Source organism: Zalophus californianus, chromosome 5, assembly GCF_009762305.2.
Source record: "Zalophus californianus isolate mZalCal1 chromosome 5, mZalCal1.pri.v2, whole genome shotgun sequence".
NCBI classification, from domain to species: Eukaryota; Metazoa; Chordata; class Mammalia; order Carnivora; family Otariidae; genus Zalophus; species Zalophus californianus.
In genome coordinates, this window is record NC_045599.1 from 60,290,977 (window position 1) to 60,314,144 (window position 23,168).

The 23,168-nt window shown below is 42.3% G+C and overlaps 1 protein-coding gene across 1 annotated transcript in view; it reads left to right on the forward strand.

The window, feature by feature from the left end:
• Nucleotides 1-23,168, forward strand: part of CMYA5 (cardiomyopathy associated 5) — an 88,373-nt gene that overhangs the window by 63,909 nt on the left and 1,296 nt on the right. The window contains exons 8-12 of the mRNA XM_027605718.2: nucleotides 1,098-1,244; nucleotides 2,285-2,432; nucleotides 15,440-15,573; nucleotides 16,784-16,883; nucleotides 18,603-18,776. Of these exons, the coding sequence (XP_027461519.2) occupies nucleotides 1,098-1,244; nucleotides 2,285-2,432; nucleotides 15,440-15,573; nucleotides 16,784-16,883; nucleotides 18,603-18,776 (703 nt within the window). The remainder of the gene's footprint in view (nucleotides 1-1,097; nucleotides 1,245-2,284; nucleotides 2,433-15,439; nucleotides 15,574-16,783; nucleotides 16,884-18,602; nucleotides 18,777-23,168) is intronic.

The following is a 23,168-nucleotide window of genomic DNA, read 5'->3' on the forward strand; positions in this document are numbered from 1 at the left end:
CTCCCCCAACATACATTGTGTGCATTGTTGAAAGGAGTGCTGGGGCAGCAGGACTCAGCCGAAGAGCATGATTCCACTGAAGACTGCAGCCACAGTTTCTACGATGTGGGGGAAATGTTTTTCAGTGTGTAACTCCTTATGAGATTCTTTAAACCAAACTTTCCATCCAGAAAGTATAGCTCAGTGGGTTGGAAAGATGCAATTAAAGAAACTGAGTTGAAGAGCTCCTAAATTTCCTTTAAAAGTAAATGATCTGGGCTTCTTAACTGGAGGAGTTTTGAAGATGTGTCTTTCAAGAGAAATAATGGAGGAGAACTAAAATGATCACGGGCTAATTTAAAAAAGAAAATAATTCTTTGTAAAGGAAGAAAAATTTCAGTAAGAATAATCAGATTGGCCCAAAGGGACACATGTTCATAAGGGTATCGAGTAAGAATGCCACTAAAAAATTGAAAGTAAAATAACATAAGAAATTTTAGGAAATGTCTTGTTTGAACAAGTTACTTTTTAGAATAGTTTATGAGTTATCAAAGTAATTTAAGTATTTCTATAAATTGTGGAACTCTCTAGTTGAAAGGATTCTGGAATTCATGAGAAGGAACCAGGATTTGAAGCTTTGAAAATCATGCTGAGTACTAAAATGGTTTACTAATTTGGAAAGGTACTTTATAACATCATAAATTTAGAAAAAATGGGGTTGTCCATATTTATTACATACTCTCCTGAAATATTAGCATTGCTTCTTACGAATTTTTTGAGACTGTACTACAGAGATTTAAGCTAACATAAACTATGCAATTTTAGTGTTTGCTATTGAAGTTAAGTTATTTTAATTGTGGCAGATGAAGCCCAGAATGTTACTAATATGCTATTATTTTCTGGTAAGCATTCACAGTAATAATGCATCACTCTAAATATCTCTTTTTACCATGCTGTTGCTCTTATGGATTCTAAAGTGAGAGCTATCACAAAATGATATCTGTCAGTTTATCAGTTTGAATTTTCCACTGAAAATAGTAGAGCAATTCTTCCAATAGCTATAATTTTCAATTAACTTTGGAAGACACCCTAGAGTTTATAATTGTGTTTTATGCTAGACTTGGTAGAAGAATACAGATTGACAGTGAAAGAAAGCTACTGCATTTTTGAAGATTTGGAACCTGACCGATGCTATCAAGTGTGGGTAATGGCCGTGAACTTCACTGGATGTAGCCTGCCCAGCGAAAGGGCAATTTTTAGAACAGGTAAAGAGATGTTAAGGGGATGTTGGGAGGCAATATTCAATTCTTCACACACTACTAAGATCAACTAATAAGCATTTATTAAGCACCTATTGTACGCTGGGTGTTGTACAGTGCTGAGTATTTAGTGACGAATAAAGCTAGGTTCCTGTTCTCAAGAAACTTGCAGTCAAGTGGGAGAGATGAAAAACAAAAGATCATAAACTGTGGTAAGGGCCATGATCTAGTTATTTACAAGTTTTTATGAGAACACTCCACAGGGATACCCGAGAGAGCCAGGGGCAGGGGCAGGATCTGGAATGGCTTCTTAGAATTGATGCCTGAATGGAATCCTTTAAAGGATCAGTTAAAGGAGTGTATTCCATTTGGAAAAAAACATATGAGCAGAGACATCAAGGTAAGAAACAGTATGGAGTGTGCAGGGCACTACAAGAAATTTGTTACTACTTCTTTGACTTAAAAACAAGGAGAGGAAAGACATGAAGTAAGAAAGGCTAGTGTTTGGGGGCCATGTTTGCCAAGGTAAGAAGCTTCATCGTATGGATGCTGGGAGCCCCAAAAGAGTTTTCAGCAATGATATTCAACTGGGAATGCATTCCCACTGTGGAGCCTTTCCACAGGGAGCTGAAGTAGGTGCGGCATAAGCCAAGTTTGCATTGCCTTGAAGATCATTGTAACTACCTCAGAGGAAGAAATGACTCACCCCCACCATTTTATCCTTTCTTCTTGCCTTCTGAAACAAGTATTTATTCAGTACCTACTGAAGGCAAGATCATGGCTAACTTCTTTGTGAAAGGAGGTAGACAAGAATCTTCCTTTTTATTTGCTTGTATATGTATAAAGAAACTGGCGGGATTTCTAGGAAGCTAATATTAGAGGCTCTCTGGGGATGGGTGGGATCCTTGGTTGGGCTTTCAACCAAGAATGTATTTTTTAATCAAAAATTAAAATAAAGTCATGTCCAAGCACATTTCTCAGGGTACCAGGGAAGCAGGGCTGATGTTGATATTATGTTCTATAATTGATTTAGTTCTCTCTTGCAGCCCCCTCCAGCCCTGTAATCTGTGCCGAGGACTGTACGGTGTGTTGGAACATGGCCACCATCCGATGGCGGCCTGCCAACCCAGAGGCTACTGAGACCTATACTCTGGAGTACTGTAGACAGCACTCTCCAGAGGCCGAGGGCCTCAGGTAAGGAGCCTCTCCTTGGGAGACCTCACCTCTCCGCGGGGAGAGCCCAGGGTGCCTGGAACTCAGCTGAAGGTCCTAACCTAACTCGGAGCTTCTGCTCACAGAGGGAGAAGAGCTTCCTAAAATCTTGCTGAGCTAATGAAGCTGTTGACTTGATTTGCAACTCCATCACTATTCATCAATGAACTCCAAGTTTGTAATAAAACACATGCTACAATGCAGAATAATGACTCCCTTGTAAGAAAAATGTATGCAAATTTTAATAAGATGGAACATTCTTTGAGGTATATTTAACTTGAGTCCTTAGACAGGATTTATGCATATTTCAAGCACTTTTTAGTAGTTATATCAGAATAGATACACCTAACTCCAGAAACTAATAGTGAGCTTGTATATAAAGTAAATCTGGGTCTCCTGGATGTATTGGTAATACAAAGGAACTAATTATATATATATTATTACAGAGACATACCTGCCTTTCTAAGAGCATGAAGGATCTAAAGAGATTTTGCAGGAAAAAAAGAAATGGGAAGCTCTTTCACTAAACTTATAAAGCTTTAAATTTATCAATAAAGGGCTGTACATCCTGGGGGCATTTGGTAAATGATTTATTTACTGAGGGGGTGATTTCTTAGCCTCCAATCCATGGCAACAGAGCAACTTTACATTTCATGATGCATATTCAGATCATTATTATTAATGCTCATATTTTAATAGAGACATTTGTAGTTTTTTTTTAAATGAAGTTTACTGAGATAAACTATTTTGGTAGGATATAAAACTTAGAAATAATGGTGTGAAATTACACAGCTTTTTAATAAAGTGTATTATTTAAGCTCTTGATTACATGATCAATCAACAACTATTTATTTAGTTATGTGAGGTTTCATTCGACTGAGCAATAATTATAGTTTCTTTCAGGTATGTGAAGACAGGCTTCATAAAATAATGATCAAAGGATGAATTAATGTTGAGTGTATGGGTGGGATGTAGGCATTTCAGCAAAAGTGAGAACATAGTAAATGTACAAAAAAACAACATCTCTGTTAACGTGCCAAATGCTGGGTGGCAGGCTTCAGTAATTAGCAAACAGAGGAGTGGTAAACTCTGACTAAGATGGGATGGGAGAAGAGGAGAGACAAGAAGGAGGGAAGGAGGGAGAGAGGGAGATAGTGACAGAAGAGATTATAACTGACTTTTATGGAGCATTTACTATGTGCCAGTCACTGTCCTCAATGCTTTATGCACATTGCCTCATTTAATTCTTACAGGAATTCTGAGAGAAAACAGACATTTTGAGAGGGTACTCAGCGAGCGAGTAACAATCAGGATTCAAACCCCATTTTGTCAGATTTCCAAGTCCAGGCTGCTAAGTCCTGTTTAATGTCAGTTAGGGGACTCCTGGGCCTTCCCGACAAACACCCTTGGTGTCATGGGAATCCTGTATCAGCAGTGCCCGAGTCCCTGGGAATCTCTCCCACTGTTCTCCACCAGCAGTGAGGAAAACCCAGTTCTTTCTGAGGCAAAATCAGACTGTTAAGGAGTACTCTGAAATGACTCATCCTTGTTATGGTATCGTCCCCGGCTGGCATTTGCATAAATAATATCAGCACAGTTGGATTCTTAAACCAGCAGAGCTCTAGAAAACCCGAGACCCAGTAGCCATCTCCCTAAGGGGATTGTGATGTCACCTCGTAAATTCGGCTTCAGGGAGAAGGGAAAGGGGGGGTGGATGGGCAGATGTCATTCACTGAAGGTCTTCAACATGCCAGGAGCTGGGCTACATCTCCTTCAGCCCTCTCAGCAATCCTAGGAGGGAGCTGAGGTGATGATCTCCATTAAATGAGATTCAAGGAGGTTAAATAATTTGGCCAAGGTATCAAATGATGGAATGAGAATTTGGAGTTAGGATTCAAACTCAGATCTGTCTTATTCTCTCCGTTAGTCCTAAACCTTGAGTTAGTACCTAGACTGAGTTAGTACATGGACTGAGTTAGCATACTTTCAACAGCCTGACAACATGGAGTTATTATGTCTCCATAGTTTCTTTTGTCACATGAAAATCATAGATTTAAAGAGAGAATGCAGTACCATTATTCAAAACTTCGTTGATCAGTGTTTTTCCTTTTCCTGATCACCTTGGGACCCTCAAAATAAAACAAAATGTTCATTTAGTATCAAAAATGATAAATACATTCCAAACAAATCCTTCTATCAAAGCCAAAGAAACCAGTGACAGTTCCATTTGTAAGAAAAAAAATGGCCATCCACTAATTTTATTAAGACAAAAGTTGAGCTAATTAAAACATAAGGCTTGTCATTAGTTTATTCTATTTGAGACTTTGCCAGTGGGTTCATTTTTAATTTTTCCCGTTAAAGGAGATCATCTGAGAGGCTGGATAAGCAGAAGTTCCTAGTAGTTATAGAACAATACAAGGACCTTTGTTAGTGAATGGATATAGTCCAGCAAGTTTAAAGTGAAGGGAAATTCCACATGCAGAGTCTTGTTGATAGTTTGGAGCTGGGTTGGAGATGGAGCTGTTTTCCAGTTAGGTGCTAAAAGACTCCTCACTGCCAGGAGGTGGAATGGTATGTCCAATCCACAACCCAGGGGTGACTCTCCAGCCTCTGGAGCCCTGCCGAGTCTGACAAAAAAATTAATTTCTTGAAGCAAGCACAAATTTGTTGGCCACAAATCATTGCCCTGTTCATTTGCTAGGTCTATTGCTGATGTACCACATTAGAGCCATCCTTCATCAATATAAAAGGCTCAATGTCTTATACCCCAGGTTAGCATCAGGGGACTGGAATAATTCATCTGGAATCTCAGAGGCCCAGAGCTGCAAAACTCATTTGTATCTCTTTTGGTTCTCCAATTTAAGAGTTCCAGAAGGAAGGAAAATTCTACTCTTTGGGAGTGGCCATGTGCTTTAGTCTTTCAAATATCTGGTTCTTAAAACCAACTTGAAAGCATTCCTTATGGGGTCGGATAGTTAAAAACTCTATAAAACATTATTAACTATTTAACTATCATCTGTGTTGCTCTATCTCTAACATAACAACTGCACACAGCTAGGCAGATAGTAGAATTGATAAACAAGGAAACTTAAAACTTTATCACCTCTAGTCAACAAATGCAAATAATCCCTCCTGTTCCATCCTATTAGAACCACATTTTTCACTTTGATTTTTTGCACAGCAGTGCATAATTAGAGTTATTCTGTGTCCTGGAAAGAACAGCAAGCCAAGAGTTGTCTGATCCCACTCAGTTGTTGGCTCTATGAAGGAATCATTATGAAAATTTGCAGCCTCAGTGTCTGGGACAGTATCTGGCATATTGTAGCTACTCAGTAAATATGTGTTACCTGAATGGGTTAATATCAACTAGCACCGAACACATAATACTGATACCAATAAGAGAAGTTAGGCTGGATTTAAGGATAATCTCTTATTCAAAATTGGAACAAAATAACCATGCTAACAAAGTAGGGAAGAATGGTGAATGAGTTAATTTTAGTGCTTGGATGCTTGCGTAGGAGATAGGACCAGCCTGGTCTGTGGGCTGGAAACTGGTTAATGGATCACTCATAGAGAACAGCACCGATAATCTTGTTTAGCCATTGGTTGCATAACCCTTTTATTGGTTCTGGGGTCTATCCAAAAACCTTATGCTAAACCAGATCCAAAAATTGATCCAGAGGTCACTGCTGGGGAGTAAGGGGTGATCAAAGATTGCTTCTTTTTGATGTGGCTAGGCTGGCTGGGTGAGGATGGGGACCTTATCTGTGTAGATATTCAATAAAGGTCTGTTTAATGAATGAATGAGGGGGCAAATGAGGGGAGTAGCCAAACTCCTTTTGGCTTTGCCACTCTCACATCGTCTAACTGGCTGGAATCTCTGGTCTAACTGGTAGAGGAGAGCTGAGGGCTAAATGAGTTCATATCTCTTTCTCACCCTCAAACCCTGAAAAGGCAGACAGTCTTAAAGGCTCCGGTCTGGAGTAGGAAGAGAAGTTGAAAGGAAATTAAAAGAATGAAGAAAAGAATGAATAATAGGAACACACACACACACACACACACACACACACACACACACACACACACACACACACACTCAGGGCATTGATTACCCTTTAGATTGGGGAATCTGATTTTGGTTGCTAGAACAGAAACACAGTCATCTTCAGACCTGCATTCATTCTCCCAGTATGATGGCCTCTCAATATTCCGATTTAAGATCAAAGGTGCTAGTTGAACTCTTATGGTGAGTGTTTGAATGGAATGAGCCTACTGAGTCCCCAAGTTCCATGACGTGGTATCTGAAATAACCAAGCAATTGCCTCCATTCCATAATCCTCACAGAAAGCACATTTGCATATTTTTGTGTGTGGGCACCTTGGCTGGGTCCCAGCAGTCAGCCCCTGTTGGGATTGGGGGTGGGCGGGAGTGACAATCCCCGGCTTGTGTGTGGGGGCTGAGGGAGCTCCTACTCACCCTTTCCTGTTTTTCTTTGAATGCTCTCCTCAGGTTGGGTGGGCTCAAAACACTTTCAAAAATTTTCCACCGCTCGGCTGTTTCCTCAGCTGTTCTGTCTCTCCTGTGTGGAGAGAAGTCAGCAGAACTGTGGGTGGAGGAGGGAAAACTGAGAGAAATATAGTACAGGGATTAGCTGTGTGGGCTGTGTGCAGAGAGAAGCTGTGTACTGAATGACAAATCTGTGAGACTCAATACACCACAAAAGTAGTCGGTAGTGAACTTCCTGCTCCCCTCCCTGGCTGAGGCTGTAGGGGTGTGGAGACCTTCTCTGGGTCCCCTTCCCCAGAAGCATCCCAAGGGGCTGGGCTCTGGTTGCTGGGCCCGTAAGATCACATTCTTCCTGCTTCCAGCTTTCAGGGCCACATGTGGTGGGGCAGGGAAAGAAATGTCTGTCACAGTTGGGTTTTCCAGCTGGAGACACCTGCAGCTCTGTCTGCATATTAAGGACAAATAAGGGCGAGTTTTCTAAAGAACTTAGTACCTGAGCAGGAGATGAAGAATCCCAGCATTTCTTTCTTTTTAAAAAAACTTTGTACTAAGTTTTCAGCTGGATAGGTTGACCAATGGTCAATGGCAAATGATTTGACCTTCCCAACCTGTAGACAGAAGAGACAGTTCCTGCCCCTTGCTTGCTTTTCGGGGTGACAGGAGGATCGCTGGCATGAATGGGCCAAAATTCATGAGTATTCAAGAGCTAATAACCAATCTTTTTATGTTTTCCTGTTTTCCAGTTTTCCTGACCCAGGTGATATCCCTCAGCAGGGAGTCCTTGGGAGAGCGAGCTCTGGGATGATTTCCACTCCTCCCCACCCCAGTATTTTTGACATTCAGCTTTTCCTAAATGAAATCTTTCTTCCCAAAGGAATCTGATTTAACTGTGATCATTTAGGATCCTATATACCTCCTGGTTGTGTAGTAAAACTTCAGTCAATGAAAACCCAGGCTATTCCTTCACTTCTAACTTACGTTCTGTCAATTTCCAAAAGTATTCAAGTTGTTCACATTAAAAGACCCAGACATCATAGAACCACTAGAAACACTCCCGTAAGAACAAGAGCCAGATCATGCAGGGGTGAAGAGGATCGTATCAGAAAGGCCAGGTTAAGAACAGTAGCTCAATGGAACAGAAAATTTAAATCTGAACTTCCTGGTAGCTAAGGTGAAAACAGGAGAGAGGGGGGAGACAGCAAGAGGGAGAAAGAAAGAGATTACATAACTCATCTTTTTATAAAAAGGAAGCATAACATTTCACTAGGAGACAATTATATTTCTTGACATTCAGCTCTAAGATGAATTTTTCATGTAGATCTTTATATAAGGGCTATTGAACAAGATAATAGTGATTGTCTTTAAGAGCAGTTTTACAAAAGATGCAAAAACGTTCCTGATGTAATCATTTTTAAACTGGATCTGAAAGCATAAAGTTAAATCACCATTCTGGGCAGGCAGTTCTATGGGGACCTCAAGTAATTGTCCACATATGTGGCCTTGGAGTGGTAAAGGAGATTTTGGAGAATCCAGCAGAATGGATGTTACTAGGCTCCTGGGATTCTCTGCCTGAAATAGATATGGTATCATTCAGGCTCTGGAGGAGAACTACAGAGAAAACAAAAATCCAGGATCATTCTGCTGGAATCCTTTGGCTCACTTGGATTTTGTGAGAGATCTAATTACAGACAAGCCTAAATCTCATGGTTGGCAGCATTCAACCTTGTGTTTCTATGCTATTATGAGCTAATAGTGATGTTTAGTTAACACCGAATCTCGTAATATCCTCATTTATCCGAAGAAAAATAGTCCTGTTCAAAAATTTTTATTTACCAAGCTTTAAGAACAAAAATCAATATGTAAAGAATCTTCTTCTTCTTAATCCTGATTTAACCAAAATGTTTCATCTTAAAACACAAAGTTCCATGTTTACAGGTAGTTAAGCCTTTTAAAAATGGCTTCCAACAGCAACAGTTAGTTCTTGCGTTTAGTGGGACAGTTGGATAGCCACACGTGGATTTTTCTTCTTTTTCCTATTCCTCCCCTGCCCACCTCTCCCCACCCCCCATCTTATGAGTATGTTTCCCAAACCTAACTGACCATAAAAATCACCTGGGCTGCTTGTAAAATCTTAGACTCACAGGCCCCCTTAAGAGGTTCTGATTCAGAAGGTCTAATGTGTCCACGCAGGTTTGGGAAATGCTACTTTACTGGCCCAGCAGTGTACTCTGTTCACAGTTCTCACTGAATGGTGTTGACTGACTGGCTGAATGTAGGTGCGGCCAACAGGAATGCTAGCGAGAACCCACTGTGTTTTTAACAAACAATTCATATTTAGCCATCTGTTGTGCACTGCAGTGACAGCACCATCCGTAGGCTGCTTCCAGGAGTAATGGCACTGGATTCCTCCATATTGTTTGTACACACACCGCCCCCCCTCCTCTGGGGAGAAAACATGCTTAAATCTAGGTGCTAGACACGGTGGTGCAGAGGCAGTCACTCCTCAGGGTTACCAGCCCCTCAGATGACCTGAAGCCCACGTACACTCCTTGCTTCCATCCCACACAAATTGTCGAATTATCGAATTCCTAGAGAAGCTACTTTACAAAATTCAAATTAATGTGTGCTCTGCAAACACGTTCAACCAACTCCTGAGCTTATAATACAGCTCTAAAAGTAAATTATTTAATTGATTTTGGGTAATATGTACATATGGTACAAATTCAAAGATACAAAAGGGATACAGTGGAAGTTAAGTCTCCTTTCTATTTATCTGTCACCTACTCAGTTTTTCTCCCTGGAGGCAATTACTATTACCCGATTCATATTTATCCTTCCAGGTAGTCTGTGCATATACAAACATCTATATTTTTTTTCAACAAATGGTAGCATCCTGTAGATATTCTACCACCTTGCTTTTCTGGTTTAAAAATATTTCTTGGTGAGTATCCCAAACCAATGCATTTAGAACTGCCTCAGTTTTAAAAACAATTCCATTATATTCTGTTTTAAGATATAATTTGATTTATTTGACCAATTGAAAGGTACTTAAGCTGTTTCCATTTTCTTGCTATCACAAACAATGCTTTAGAAAAAACCTTGTGTATCATTTCACACGTGTACCAGGATATATGTAAGATAAAGTCCTAGAAATAGATTGGATAAAGGTATGTACATTTTGGATTTTGATAGATATTACCAAACTGTTTCCATAGAGGCTGTAGTTGTTTTGCACACAGGATAGCAGCATATAAGAGTGCTTCCTTGCCTACACAGGGTATGATAAAACTTTTGATCTTTGACACTTGATAGGTAGAAGACGGATTCTTATTATAATTTCAGTGTGCTTTACTACTATTAGGTTGAACATCATTTGATATGTTTCAGAATCATGTACTTCTTTTCTGTGAACTTCTCATTTCCTGTATCCATTTTTTTCCTGTTGGACTGTAGGTTTTTTTCTTATTGATTTGTAGAAGCTCTTTGTTTTTTAAAGAACATTAGCCCTCATCTACAACATGAGTTGCAAATTGTGTTGAAAATTTTTTGCCATGCATATTTTTTCTTGATGGGTAGTTGATATACAATATTATATTAGGTTCAGGTATATAACATAGTGATTCAACATTTATATACCTTACGAAGTGATCATAATAAATCTAGCTATCATCTGTTAGCATACAAAGTTATTACATACTATTAGCTACATTCCCTATACTGTACATTGTATCCTCATAGCTTATTTATTTTATAACTAGAAGTTTGTACCTTTTCATCCCCTTCCCATATCTCACCCATGCCCCCCCAACCAACCTGGCAACCGTCAGATTGTCCTCTGCATTTATGAGTCTGTTTCTGTTTTGCTTTGTTTGCTCATTTTTTTTAGATTCCATATATAAGTGAAATCATATGGAATTTGTCTTTCTCTCTTTGACTCATTTCACTTAACTTTATACCGTCTAGCTCTATCCATGTTGTCACAAATGGCAAGATCTCATTCCTTTTATGGCTGAGTACTATTCCAGTGTGAGGTATATCTGTATCTAGGGCTAGATCTGTATAGAGATATATCTCACATCTTCTGTAATCCATTGATGGACACGTAGGCTATTTCTGTGTATATCTTGGCTATTGTAAATAATGCTGCAGTGAACATGGGGGTTCAGATATCTTTTCAAGTTAGTATTTTTGTTGTTCTTTGGATAAATGAAATTTTATTTCATTTTATCAAATTATCCAATTTATTCAAATTATCCAGAAATGAAATTGCTAGATTGTATGGTTGCTCTGTTTTTAATTTTTTGAGGAAACTCCATACTGTTTTCCACAGTGGCTGCACCATTTTGCATTCCCACCAAAAGTGTAAGGGGGTTCCCCTTTCTCCACATCCTCACTAACACTTGTTATTTCTTATCTTTTTGATACTAACTGTTCTAACAGATGTGAGTGATAACTCACTATAGTTTTGATTGGCATCTCTCTGCTGATGAGTGATGCTGCATGTGCCATGGATATTTGCAAATGTTAATTTAGTTGAATTTATCAATCTCTTTTTAAAATAGCTTTAAATTTTGTCTATTTAAAAATCCTCTTTCTCATGTTTTTTGTAGTATCCAATGATTTAATTTTTAAAAACTAGATCTTTTATCATCTGAAATTTATTTCAGTAGAAAGTGTGAAATTAGTAATCCAACTTTATTTTTTAAGTATGGCTATCCAACTGTCCCACTAAGAAAACCCATCATTTTCCCTTCTGATTTGAAATACTTCCATTATTATACACTCAAGAGCCTGTGTTTGGCTCTATTCCTGACCTTTAGAATGTGTAGTCTGTTCTGTTGATCCATCAGTTTATGCCCCAGTGCCATGCAGTTTTCATTATCATAGCTTTATGATTTAGAATTCTTGGTAGGTTAGGTTGCCCCTGCATGACTTTTTTTTTTTTTAAGATTTTATTTATTTGAGAGAGAGAGAGAGAGAGCACAAGTGGGGAGGGGAAGAGGGAGAGGGAGAAAGAATCTGAAGCAGACTCCGCACTGAGCACAGAGCCTGAGGCGGGGCTCCATCCCACGACCGTGAGACTGTGACCTGAGCTCAAACCAAGAGTCGGATGTTTAACCAACTGAGCCACCCAGGCACCCCTATGACTTTTTTTTTTAATTTTATTATGTTATGTTAATCACCATACATTACATCATTAGTTTTTCCCCTATGGCTTTTTTTTTTAAACTCATGTCTGTAACTCCAACTTATGGGAACGCTATTAGTATTTTCCCATTAAGCATTAGGTCCTAATGGTTTTTTTACTTCATAAAGACCCTTTTCAATTCCCATGTGAAATGATTCTTGCCCCACTGTGCATGGTTAGTTCTGTCAAACTTTTCAGTTGTGTCTTGTGAAAACTAAAGAATGAAAGGTCTCAAGCTACAAAGGCCTTCATAATATTGGGCAGACGTTGCCTTCTAGTGGCTTCCACTCATTAGCTTTCTGAAACAACAGAAGAGGGGAACGGTCTCATTTATGATTTCGGATTTCTGAGGAGACAGTGGGTCTCCTTGAAATAGTTTCTCTCTGCTTTACAGCATTGGAGTTTAACAAATGTCCTTTGTACTACCAATGGAGAGAGGAGCAGGTTGAGAGTCTTTCAAAGGCCTGCTGGGCACAGAGTGCTGGGTTTGTACTCTGTGGTATGCTTATGCTCCACTGGCAATCAGCCAATTGCTGATGAGTCAGGGTTTCTAGATGCTTCTTTGCCCTTGTGTTCCTGAAAACTGCACATATACAGCCATCTCTTTCCAATGCACTGTGGCACTTGTAGGGAGAATTCCACACCTATGACCCAAAGTCACTCCATTTGGGTCACATTTCTTACTGTCTTTTGAATTTTACTCTTGGCTTAAGCCTTCTAACATAGATCAGTCATGTTACTGATGAGGCTAACATCCCTTCTTACCTGAGCACCAACAACTTGCTGTGGTTGCATCTGTGATGTCATCACTTACCTCAATTTGGATATCCTTTGAATCTTAATCTTAATCCTACTGCAAACTATACTTTGAATAAGGTATGTGGATACAGGTGCAGTTACGACATTTTTGTTTTCGAAATTAAAAAAATTATAATCTGTGGAAGTGTGCCCCCTTCAGATTTCAAATTCCAAAATTTTTAAGGTTTTCATTTGGCTAAAAAGCAGGGAGAGCTAATATGAGGACTTTTATGATATTCAAGTGAGGTCAGACAGTGAAAAAGACATGGAAGTAAACCATTGGTTTGTGAGCTTTTTTGCTTTGTTCCTGCTGCTGGAACATAAGATGGCAACCTGTCAACAATAAAACTCTAGGACATCTCATGTTACTTTCGTTCTCAAGCCTGGTGCTTGTGTTTCAGATTCAGTGAGGGTATTGTGCACATCTGTCAAGTCTGCACGACCTGTTCACACACTGAAAGCAGGATCTGATCGCATATTCTGACTTCAATACCATATAAACCTTCATTCTTTCAGTGAGTGATAGATAAGACATAGGATTCAGTTGACCATATATATGGAAATCTTTCCTTGACACCCTTGATAAAACTGAAACGCAAACACTTACCCCTAAACCAGTATTTTTGGTATTTAACAACCTCATCGTGACAAAATGAAGCCAGCATGTTATATCCCTTCCCTGGAGCAGAAATTTCCTCACCTAGTCTTGCCACTCCCACTCCCCCGCCCCCAGACTTCAGGGTAATAGGGCCTGGACACGTGATAACTGATTGATAGACATTTATTTGTTTAATGGGTGAATGAAATAAATTCAGTTCAGGCGCTAGTATGCTTACAGAAACAATAATTTTACTGCTTGTTATAATGAATGTATATTCAAGCCATCTCTTCAGTCATCGATTTAAATAAGATAAGCAATACATCCACCCTGGAATAATATTCTAGATATCAGTTGGGAATTACATTCTCAATCAAAGGACATGGTTTTTCATTAACGAACTGAAGCATAATTAGTTGTCACTGAACATGTGGCTCAATGATTCTGGCGCGGCTAAAGATAGTACTTGCGGAGGACCTGGTCCGGTGGTAGGTTCTGAAATAACAGCTACTAATGTTCGAGGAGTTTCCAGCCGCCTCTTTCACTCAGGATGCTAAATAGCGCATGCGCAAACAGGCGCCGTCTGCTCCCCACCCCCACCCCCTTCTTTCCGAGGAATACGCTGGGTGTTTTTTCACTTTTAGGCATGGTGGGGGCGGGCTCTGTGACCTTTCTGCTTTTAAAAACCTTTCAATTAGTTTGTTTTCTCAATCAATGATGCTTTTTTCCTTTTTCTTATTCTCCATAGTGTTCTCTAAGGCAGTGGACTGAGAAGTGCAATAGTCAACAGAAGTAAAAATGACCTGCAGAAAATCTTTGATTCTGACACGTTTGTAGTACATTGTTAGTAACAAACGCAAAGAAAAACGAAGACAAATAAGCAAATAAACAGATTTTAAAAACCCCTAACCTTGTGAGAATGGACAGGAAGGGTGTCGTACTGTTGTTCTCACCATTATCCCACGCATAGCTCCCGGGAACAGGGCCCAGGCACAAGCACTCGGATTAGGAATTCTTTCATTAGGAAGGAGCCTGCCTCCTAACTCTGCCCAAAGCCTCTCCAAATGGAGGCGGAAAAAATGAGCAGTTGAGTAATTTATCTGTATAAATGCTCTAGGCCATGATATCAAGCAGATTAAAGAGAATAGAAAAGAGGCACATGACTACTTAAGTTCCCCGGCCAATTCAGAGAGCTCCATCTTCAAATCCAGCAAGTCTCACTGTGTTTAAATGGTTTGGCTGTGGCAAGCCACTGCCAATTAGACACTACTACCAGTACTTTTATTTTAATATACATGGGAGATTAAGAAATAGCAACTTTGGAAATTTTATTTGGCAATTAGGACTCTGTTTTCTTGCTGGGATTAAGCTTGCCTTAAAAGGTACAGTCTTCTCTAGGGATCTTCTGTTTCTGTAACTTTAGTGGCTTTTGTTTGATGGCCGTGTCCAAAATCATCACTCACCTTAAGTTTTCTGCTCTTCCTGATCTTCTAATTAGATAATTAGCATCCTTTGTATTATTGATGGCTTAACATCATCTTAATCCAGAAGTGCCCTCGTAGGCAAAAGTTGATAAAGAAAATAATATATTCTTAGAGACTCACTAACCACAAAATTAGTCTGTTTTCTGAATTTAAAAAAAGGTTTGGTTTATTTCAAAGAGCATTCTGGAAGGCATATATTTGACAAAGTTGACAAAGGTAGAAGTGATTTGACAAAGTAGTCTTAGTGGACCATGACCATTTTGTAGAATCTGGCTTGCTAACTCAGTGGTTGCCAAAAGGGAAAAATTAGTTATTTGTTGTTAATAAAAGATGTTCATTCATGACAGGATTGAAATATGATGAGTTATTTTAGCATGTAACCTTATATTTAAAATTATTTCTCTTTTGTATTTAGATCATTCTCTGGAATTAAAGGACTCCAGCTGAAAGTTAACCTCCAACCCAATGACAATTACTTTTTCTACGTGAGAGCCATCAATGCCTTTGGGGCAAGCGAGCAGAGTGAAGCGGCTCTCATTTCCACCAGAGGTACTTTCTCCTTCACACGCACAACTACTTCCAAGCCTTTACATTCCTTGCCTTCTACCACCTAGAGAAGACACTCCAGAAGGCCACTTCTTAAAGCCTCAACCTCTTGGCAGTGCTAGGTTTTTGACATGAGGATCCAAGATGGGTCAAAGACCAAGATGTTTCTTTTTCTGGTTTAAGAGGTTCTCAACCTTGGCTACCCATTAGCAATTAGTCAGGGTACTTAAAAAATACTGATGCCCAGCCCCCTCTCCTGGAGACCCTGATCTAATTGATCTGGAGATGGTTTTTGACATGTGTTTTTAATCTCCCCAGATGATTCTTGTTTGGCTCACAATGAGCTATAATTAGTGGGTATGTTTTGAGTGTATGTTGGGGACAGTGGGATGGAGATATTCTTCTTTTATTACACTGTAAACTCCATGAACAAGCTTCCAGTATTATTCTTCTGTTTATTTTTGGTGCTTAGCACATTGTGCCAATTAATGTTTGTTGAATAAATGAATGAATAACTTAAGGAAGCGATAAAGCTGTTCAGTGACATTTTGGAGAAAATTGCCAAATGATGCCAATAAAAAAAGTGCTTGGCTGTTCTCAATTATTGTGAAAAGAAGTGAGAAATGGCAAGGCAATCATTTTTTTATCTTATCCTAGACCCAAAGATGGCAGAAGATTGAGGGTGGTACATTAAGTGATTTGCTTAACCAGCCAAAACTTGTGCACAGGCCTTGTTTGTGATGTGGTCAGGGCCAGCCTGATGTTTATGAGAGAAGACATGAGAGCTGCCTGCCCAGAAATATCCCCCCCGGTCCCAATATGGTGCCCGCACCTTCCACTGTTAGAACCACTCCTTTAGCTTACACCAGATTCAGGTTCGGTAGGTCTGGGATGGGGCTGGAGATGCTGCATTTCTAGGCTCGTTTCCGGGTGATGTAGATGCTGCTGGTCCAAGGAGCATACTTTGCATAGCAGAGGGAGGGAGCTCTTGTACAGGAGGTGACCTGCAGCCCCGGCTCGAGGTAAGCAGCCACTGACACTCACGCACGCCTTAGCGTGGATGAGATTTGCAGCCTGCGGATCCGAAAACACTTGAGAGGGACAGTTTGATGTCAGGGGAGAGGAAGAGTAAGGTCTGAAATGTGGTGCTTGACCCAGGGACAGCACTTACCGTTGTGGTAATGTTATAATCCTATTTTCTTCACTGCGACAGGAACCCGATTTCTTCTGTTGAGAGAAACGGCTCATCCTGCTCTGCAGATTTCGTCAAATGGGACAGTGATCAGCTTCACTGAGAGGAGACGGTTGACAGAGTAAGTAGGGGGAGGCCCCTTGTGCCTCAGCAGTAGAGTTTTCTGACATGTGTCCTTCTGGTGTGGCCTCCCCTGAGCATATCCTTGGTTTAGTGGACATGCCTGGGAGTATGGCATCGAATATCAACATGAGCACACCCATTCGGTTCTGTTGCGGTTCAGCACGAGGGAAAAAGTGACAGTAGTTCCTAAGTTGGAGCAGTGTCAATATTTGTATTGCAAACACAGGCACAGACGATTGTGTTTAAAACATCGGCTGTTTTCAGGTGCCATCTCTAGTTTAATGAAAAAGGAGTCCAGGCTAATTCTTCTTTTATTTTCAATAGCAAACCAGGTTTTGTGTCCAACCACTTGAGAAGAAACAGAGGAGAATGACATTCTGTTGAGTTTCTAGTTCTGGCCACATGTAGGACTTTCAGATTTTCAGACTTTCTTGTCCCTCCCCACCCGGTAGCTCCCACAGAAAAGAGCATTAAAGAGCTGAAAGCTGAGGGCACCGTGGGGAGACGGCTCTGCAATTTGCCAGCTATCTTTCCTGGTCATTTTGAGCGTCAGAACAGTCATGTGGGAGGAAGTCGGTGAAAGGCTTTGGAAAAGTGTAAAAAAAGTGATTTCAAAAATCAAAAAAGAAAAGAAATAGACTGGAAGTTGGTAAGAGTTCAGAGATAATAACCGATGATAACTGTAATGTATCTCATAGAATTGTATTTATTAGTAACCCGAAAATTAGCTCATAAATATCAGGCAGTCAGGCTGTGCTCAGGGAGTGAGGGGCTGTCAGTATCCACCTCTTTGGAAGGAGGTTATTGGGTAAAGACATGAGAAAGTGAAATACATTCCTTTGCATTAATCATTTTCTCATCTGTTAAAAAGGAGAGGGTGCTGAGTATTAACACTGCTTAAATTAAAAATGCTTCCTTGCTGTCTCAGCCGTTTCAAAGCAGAATGGAGCAATACGTGCAAACAAAGTCACCCATCCGCAGTCCAGAGTGCTTGGGTTCATTTCCCAGTGCCTGTTCTAAAGATAGCTAAGGCGAGGCAAAAGGAGACCTTTCACCAACCTCTCAGGTACCCTGCTACAATCCGAGGAGGCCAGAGTCCCCAGGACTGTTGACCACAGCTTCTGTCAAGCACACTCATCACATCTGGTCAGTTCTGTGCTCTGCTCTGGCCTCCCCGGCTGTCTTGGCGCACAAGAGCTGCCCCTCGTTTGGTCTCTGTGCCCAGTAAGGTCAGCAAACACGGGAGGGAACTCACTGTTAAAGAAGGTGTTGGAGACTCCTCCTCCTCCCCCTCTCCCTATCTTCAAGTTTTGGGGAAAAAAACTTTGCAGGTTATGCTCTCTTGGAACCCCGCCTGCCTCCCTCCTATTTCCTCACTCTCCTTGAAAGCAGAGATGGTGCCCTTTCTTTTTCTCCCACAATTATCCTGGTTATTTCCTGGTTCTTAGCTCCCTCAAGAGATGCAGTGCACTAGACGTGCATGTTGCACATGGCAGTGGCAATACGTCAAATGCAGGCTGAGAGTTTGTGGAGTTCTGTGGTGGTCAGGTCAAAGTTGGGGGCACAATGAACAACAAATGTCTTTAGTCAAATTCCAACGGTTTCCAAGGATAAGAGTCCTGCGTAGATTGTGTGTGACCTTGTGCATGTTGGTGTTTTATGAGAGAAACGCTGGTGATTCCTGTGCTAGGCTTAATTGCATCCACTTTGTCTGCAGCATCCCGTCAGTGCTGGGTGAGGAGCTGCCTGCGTGTGGCCAGCATTACTGGGAAGCCACGGTCACAGACTGCCCGGCTTACCGACTTGGCGTCTGTTCCCGCTCGGCGGTGCAGGCTGGTGCCCTGGGACAAGGGGAGACTTCGTGGTACATGCACTGTTCTGGGCCGCAGAGGTACATTGGAGCCCTGCCCTCCCTTCTTGGTCAAAGGGTCATGAGTTGCTATGTAGGTAGAGGTCTCTGAGGCACCTAACAGATAGAATGCCACTTCCCTGCCCAGGTCTGAGCCAATAAAGAGAGAAGACAAAAGCGTCAACTATAGGAAGACCAAACTATTACCCCGATTACTGAGGAAGCCAGTTTTAGTGAGTGTGGTTCATATCTGAGGGAAAAGAGGTTTCTTTTCTTTCTTTCTTTTTTTTTTTTAAGATTTATTTCTTTATTTGAGAGAGTGAGCATGTGCATGCATGCACGCCCTCAAGCTGTGGCAGAGGGAGAGGGAGAGAGAGAATCCCGAGCAGACACCATACTGAGTGTGGAACCTGATGCAGGGCTCGATCCCATGACCCTGAGATCATGACCGGAGCCCAAACCAGGAGTCAGAAGTTCAATCGACTGAGCCACCCAGGCACCTTGGGAAAGGAGGTTTCTTATATTGAACCCTAGTAATAGACTTGTGCCCACCCAGACCCTAGGCTAGGCCAGCTTCGGCACCCTGCAGGGCAGAGTTGGTCCCTGGAGAACAAAGAAGGATAGGTGCTTCAGCTGGAAGCTCATACTCCAGAGACAGGGAAAAGGAAGGAACCTCCAGGCCACGCATGGCCAAGTTTTCCTTCTAAACTCACCTTGGGATGGGGAGGGGACAAGGGTAATACTAAAGAGCTCCCTCCACAGAGGAGTCAACAGGAGTGAGAAAGCAAGTGGGTCCCCAATACCTTCCCCTCATTGGTTTATATCAGGAAATGGTAAAATATAGCCCACAGACCAAATATGACCACTGCTTGTTTTGTAAAATTGTATTAATAGTTTTACTGGAATGCAGTCATCTCGTTTGTTTACGTATTTTCTGTGGCTGCTTTTGCATTACCCCCAAAGCCTAAAATATTTACTATCTGCCCCTTTACAGAAAAAGGTTGCTAACTGTTTAGTTGGTTAATGTGAAGAAACCATAACCTATGTTAGTCTCAGAGGGCTAAGGCAAGCATGGGATGATCTGAATATGCTCACAGGGTGGGCTTTCTTAGAAACCTGACTTGAGTCCTGGCCCCATCCTTGACTAGCCTCCTACGGGCTATTCACTGGAAGCTCAGTGAACCCTTAGAGCATGCCCGAAAGGCCTCATCTATCTTGTCCGGGGACAGTGACACCTGGCTGCTACATTTTTGGGTTGTGAGGATCACATAAAGACAGGTACAGGGAAGAGTCTTGAAATTGTAAAGTATCATAAAATGTGAGGCATTATTCAAATGTAATGCTTTAAAAAGGAAGACTTCGATGCTCACAAGTTCCCAGAAAAGGGCCCACAGATTGGGATTTTGCATATCTCTGGCTGTACATTTCTCCCTGCATCCTACTTGACACAGTTTGATTTTCTGACATGGTTCATAAGGACACTATCTCCCAGAGCTATTTAAAGTCACATTTCATCAAGTCAGAGCAATTATGATAATTGATGTTCATTGCTGCGCAATGCTTAAGGACCTAGCCCCTACCCAGAGTTGAAAATCTCTCAACCCCAGAATTTATAATGAATAGATTTAGAACTAGAACTAGATACAGATTTCATAAAAATTTCCCTAGACACTTGAACCTTTAAAACCCCCAAACCAAAGACTAGCCTCCCGTAACAAATTCCTGGACTCTAGAAAACAGAATTATATCTTGTCAACAGATTCAACAAGCTTGGTCTTTCAGGCCCAGACTAGGCCCCGTGGATCCGGGGAGGAAGAGTGTGCCTATCGGTGAGCTCCCAGCACAGAGACGTCAGGCCTCAAGTGCCTTCACTTCATGTTTCAAATAGAGCACCCCTGACGTTAGGCACTGTGGTGCTCACAGGCCTGTGGCAGACTGTGGCAGACCCCCCCTCTGTGTTTCACTTTTCTGGCTTCATGATTTTAAACCAAACTGTATTACTCTTGACTCTATTTGCGTAGAATCCAAGCTTTAAGATGTCACAATTGGAAAGGAGAAATGGAGAGTCTTAGACACAGAATCGATTGGACTTCTTCCCGTCCACTCCTAAACTTTCTCCCCCTGTTCAGAGCCTCCTCACCTCCTCTACCAGGTCCGCCCCAGCCACCATGCCTGTACCCTTCAGGGGAGGTCTGCATCCACCCCACGCTATCCTGTGTGGCACAACTGGCACATTTTTCTAGAACATCATTTTCATCACGTCCCTTGCCTTTTTGCTCAAAAATCTACAAACATCAACAATGACGTCAACATTCAGGTGGGACCACGGTAAAGAGAGGAACCCAGGACTAACGTGACGAGGAAGAGGGATGAGGAGCTCTGGGTGGAGTAGCCGCCAGAGCCAAAAGGGGTCTGGACTCAGTCTGGGCCAGTAGTGAGATTCACGGGGGTGGGCCCACGTGGGCCTGGGGACTCTAGGACGGCAGTTCCAGGGTCACACAGGTGTCTAGAGTCAGGCTTCTGAATGATCTTTGAAAAGACACCAGCAGTCCCAGGAAGGGGCAGGCAAAAGCTGGGCAGGGAGTCTGGCCCCAGGCAGACAGGCTTGGTTTCAGGCCAGAGTGCAGGTTGGAGAAGGAACTAATGTGCTGGGTAGGAAATGGAGGCAGACGTAGGGCAGGGCAAATTCCAGGCCCTGCAGACCTGGTGGAGCCGAGGCTTCGAGGAATGTCTCTCCCTCCTCGGCCTCCATGGTGGGGATGGGCTCAGGGACTGATTGGGGCTGGGCCTGTGAGCACCAGGGGCCTTCTAAGCAGGGCTGGGGAAACGGCTCATTTGGGCATTCCGAACCCTCCAGACCAGTGCTGTGCAATCAGATGTTCCGTGAAGATAGAAAACTGGTGTCACAGGAGCACCTGGGTGGCTCAGTCAGTTAAGCGGCTGCCTTCGGCTCAGGTCATGATCCCCAGGGCCCTGGGATCGAGCCCCGCATCGGGCTCCCTGCTCAGTGGGAAGTCTGCTTCTCCCTCTGCCGTCGCTGCTCCCCTTGCTTGTACTCTCTCGCTTGCACTCTCTGTCTCTCAAATAAATGAATAAAATCTTAAAAAAAAAAAAAGAAAAAAATGGTGTCACAGATGGCTATTGAACACTTGAAATGTGGCTAGGAGGATGGAAGAACTGGACACCGAAGTTAATTTAATTTTAATTAATTTGAATGTCAGTGGCCACATGTGGCTAGTTGGCAATTGTGATGGACAGGGCAGGTCTAGATCCTGGCCCCTGACTTACCTATTCATGTCATGTCCGCCATGTCCTCTCCGAACCTGTAGGGCAGATGGTGACGTTCTCCATGACCTAGGGCCTTGCTCATTCGGCCACCTCGTCATTGCTCCCGCTGCCCCTGCTGGCTGGATCTCTCCCTCCTTCTTTCCCACCTGTCCAGTTCAGACCTCCTTTTGGCTGAGTATGAGCCCCTCTGCTCCCAAAGCCTTCCATAAGTGCCCAGCCTACACTGCTGCTCCCCGAGGCGGCCGCCTTTGTGTTCTGGGCCGTCAGACCCCTCATTAGCACGGCACTGGAAAGGGCCTTTGTCATTGTGTGAGCCGTGCTTACTTTCCCATCCCTGTGAACCTCTGCCCTGTCCCAGCACAGCTGCCAACTTGCCACTCCCTAAACATACCTGCACTCGAGCTTCTGGGCCTGAAGACTGACATCACAGGCCTTCAAGGTCCTCGGCTCTCTCGGCCACACCAGAGTCACTCACGTGCCTGTCAGAGTCTAAAGGCCCCGTCAGCCCCAGTGCTGCTGAGCTTTCACCCCTCAGACTCACCATCCTCCCAGACCTTTCCCTCATCTCCTCTCTCTCATTTCTCCCCTTCCCCGCTTTCAGGGCTCCAGCCTCTGTTTCTCAGACTGCCAGGAAAAAACGCCAAACTTACGTTACTTTTCGCACAGAGCAATTTAGCTGCTTCTGTTCCAACAATTTCCCCTTCCCAGCCCGGTCTCAAAACATTAATTCCACAACCACACAGGTCCATTAAATGTGTTTATGAACACTTTTCCAGTCTGTGCCCTGAGATGGAGCCTCAGCCCGAGTCCCCATTTAAATGATCAACAATATTTTCCTCTCTGGTCAGGAGGGCCTGGGCTCTCCGAGGGCAAGGACAGTGCTCTGTGGTCCTTCATATCCCTGCCCCCCCGCCCCCGAAGGCCTAGCAAAGTCCTGGACTCACAGATACACTCAATGAATACTTGCTGAGTTCAATTTATTTGAATTGAAAAGAGAAATGACAGGCAGCCCCCCCTGGGCTGCAAGGCTGCAGAAAACATTGAGAAGATGAAAAGGAAAGTTGGTTCAGGGTAGGGGGAGCCTCTACGAAGAATAAACTTGGGCAAAAATAATGAAATTTTTTTCTTAAACTTCATAAAGGTCCT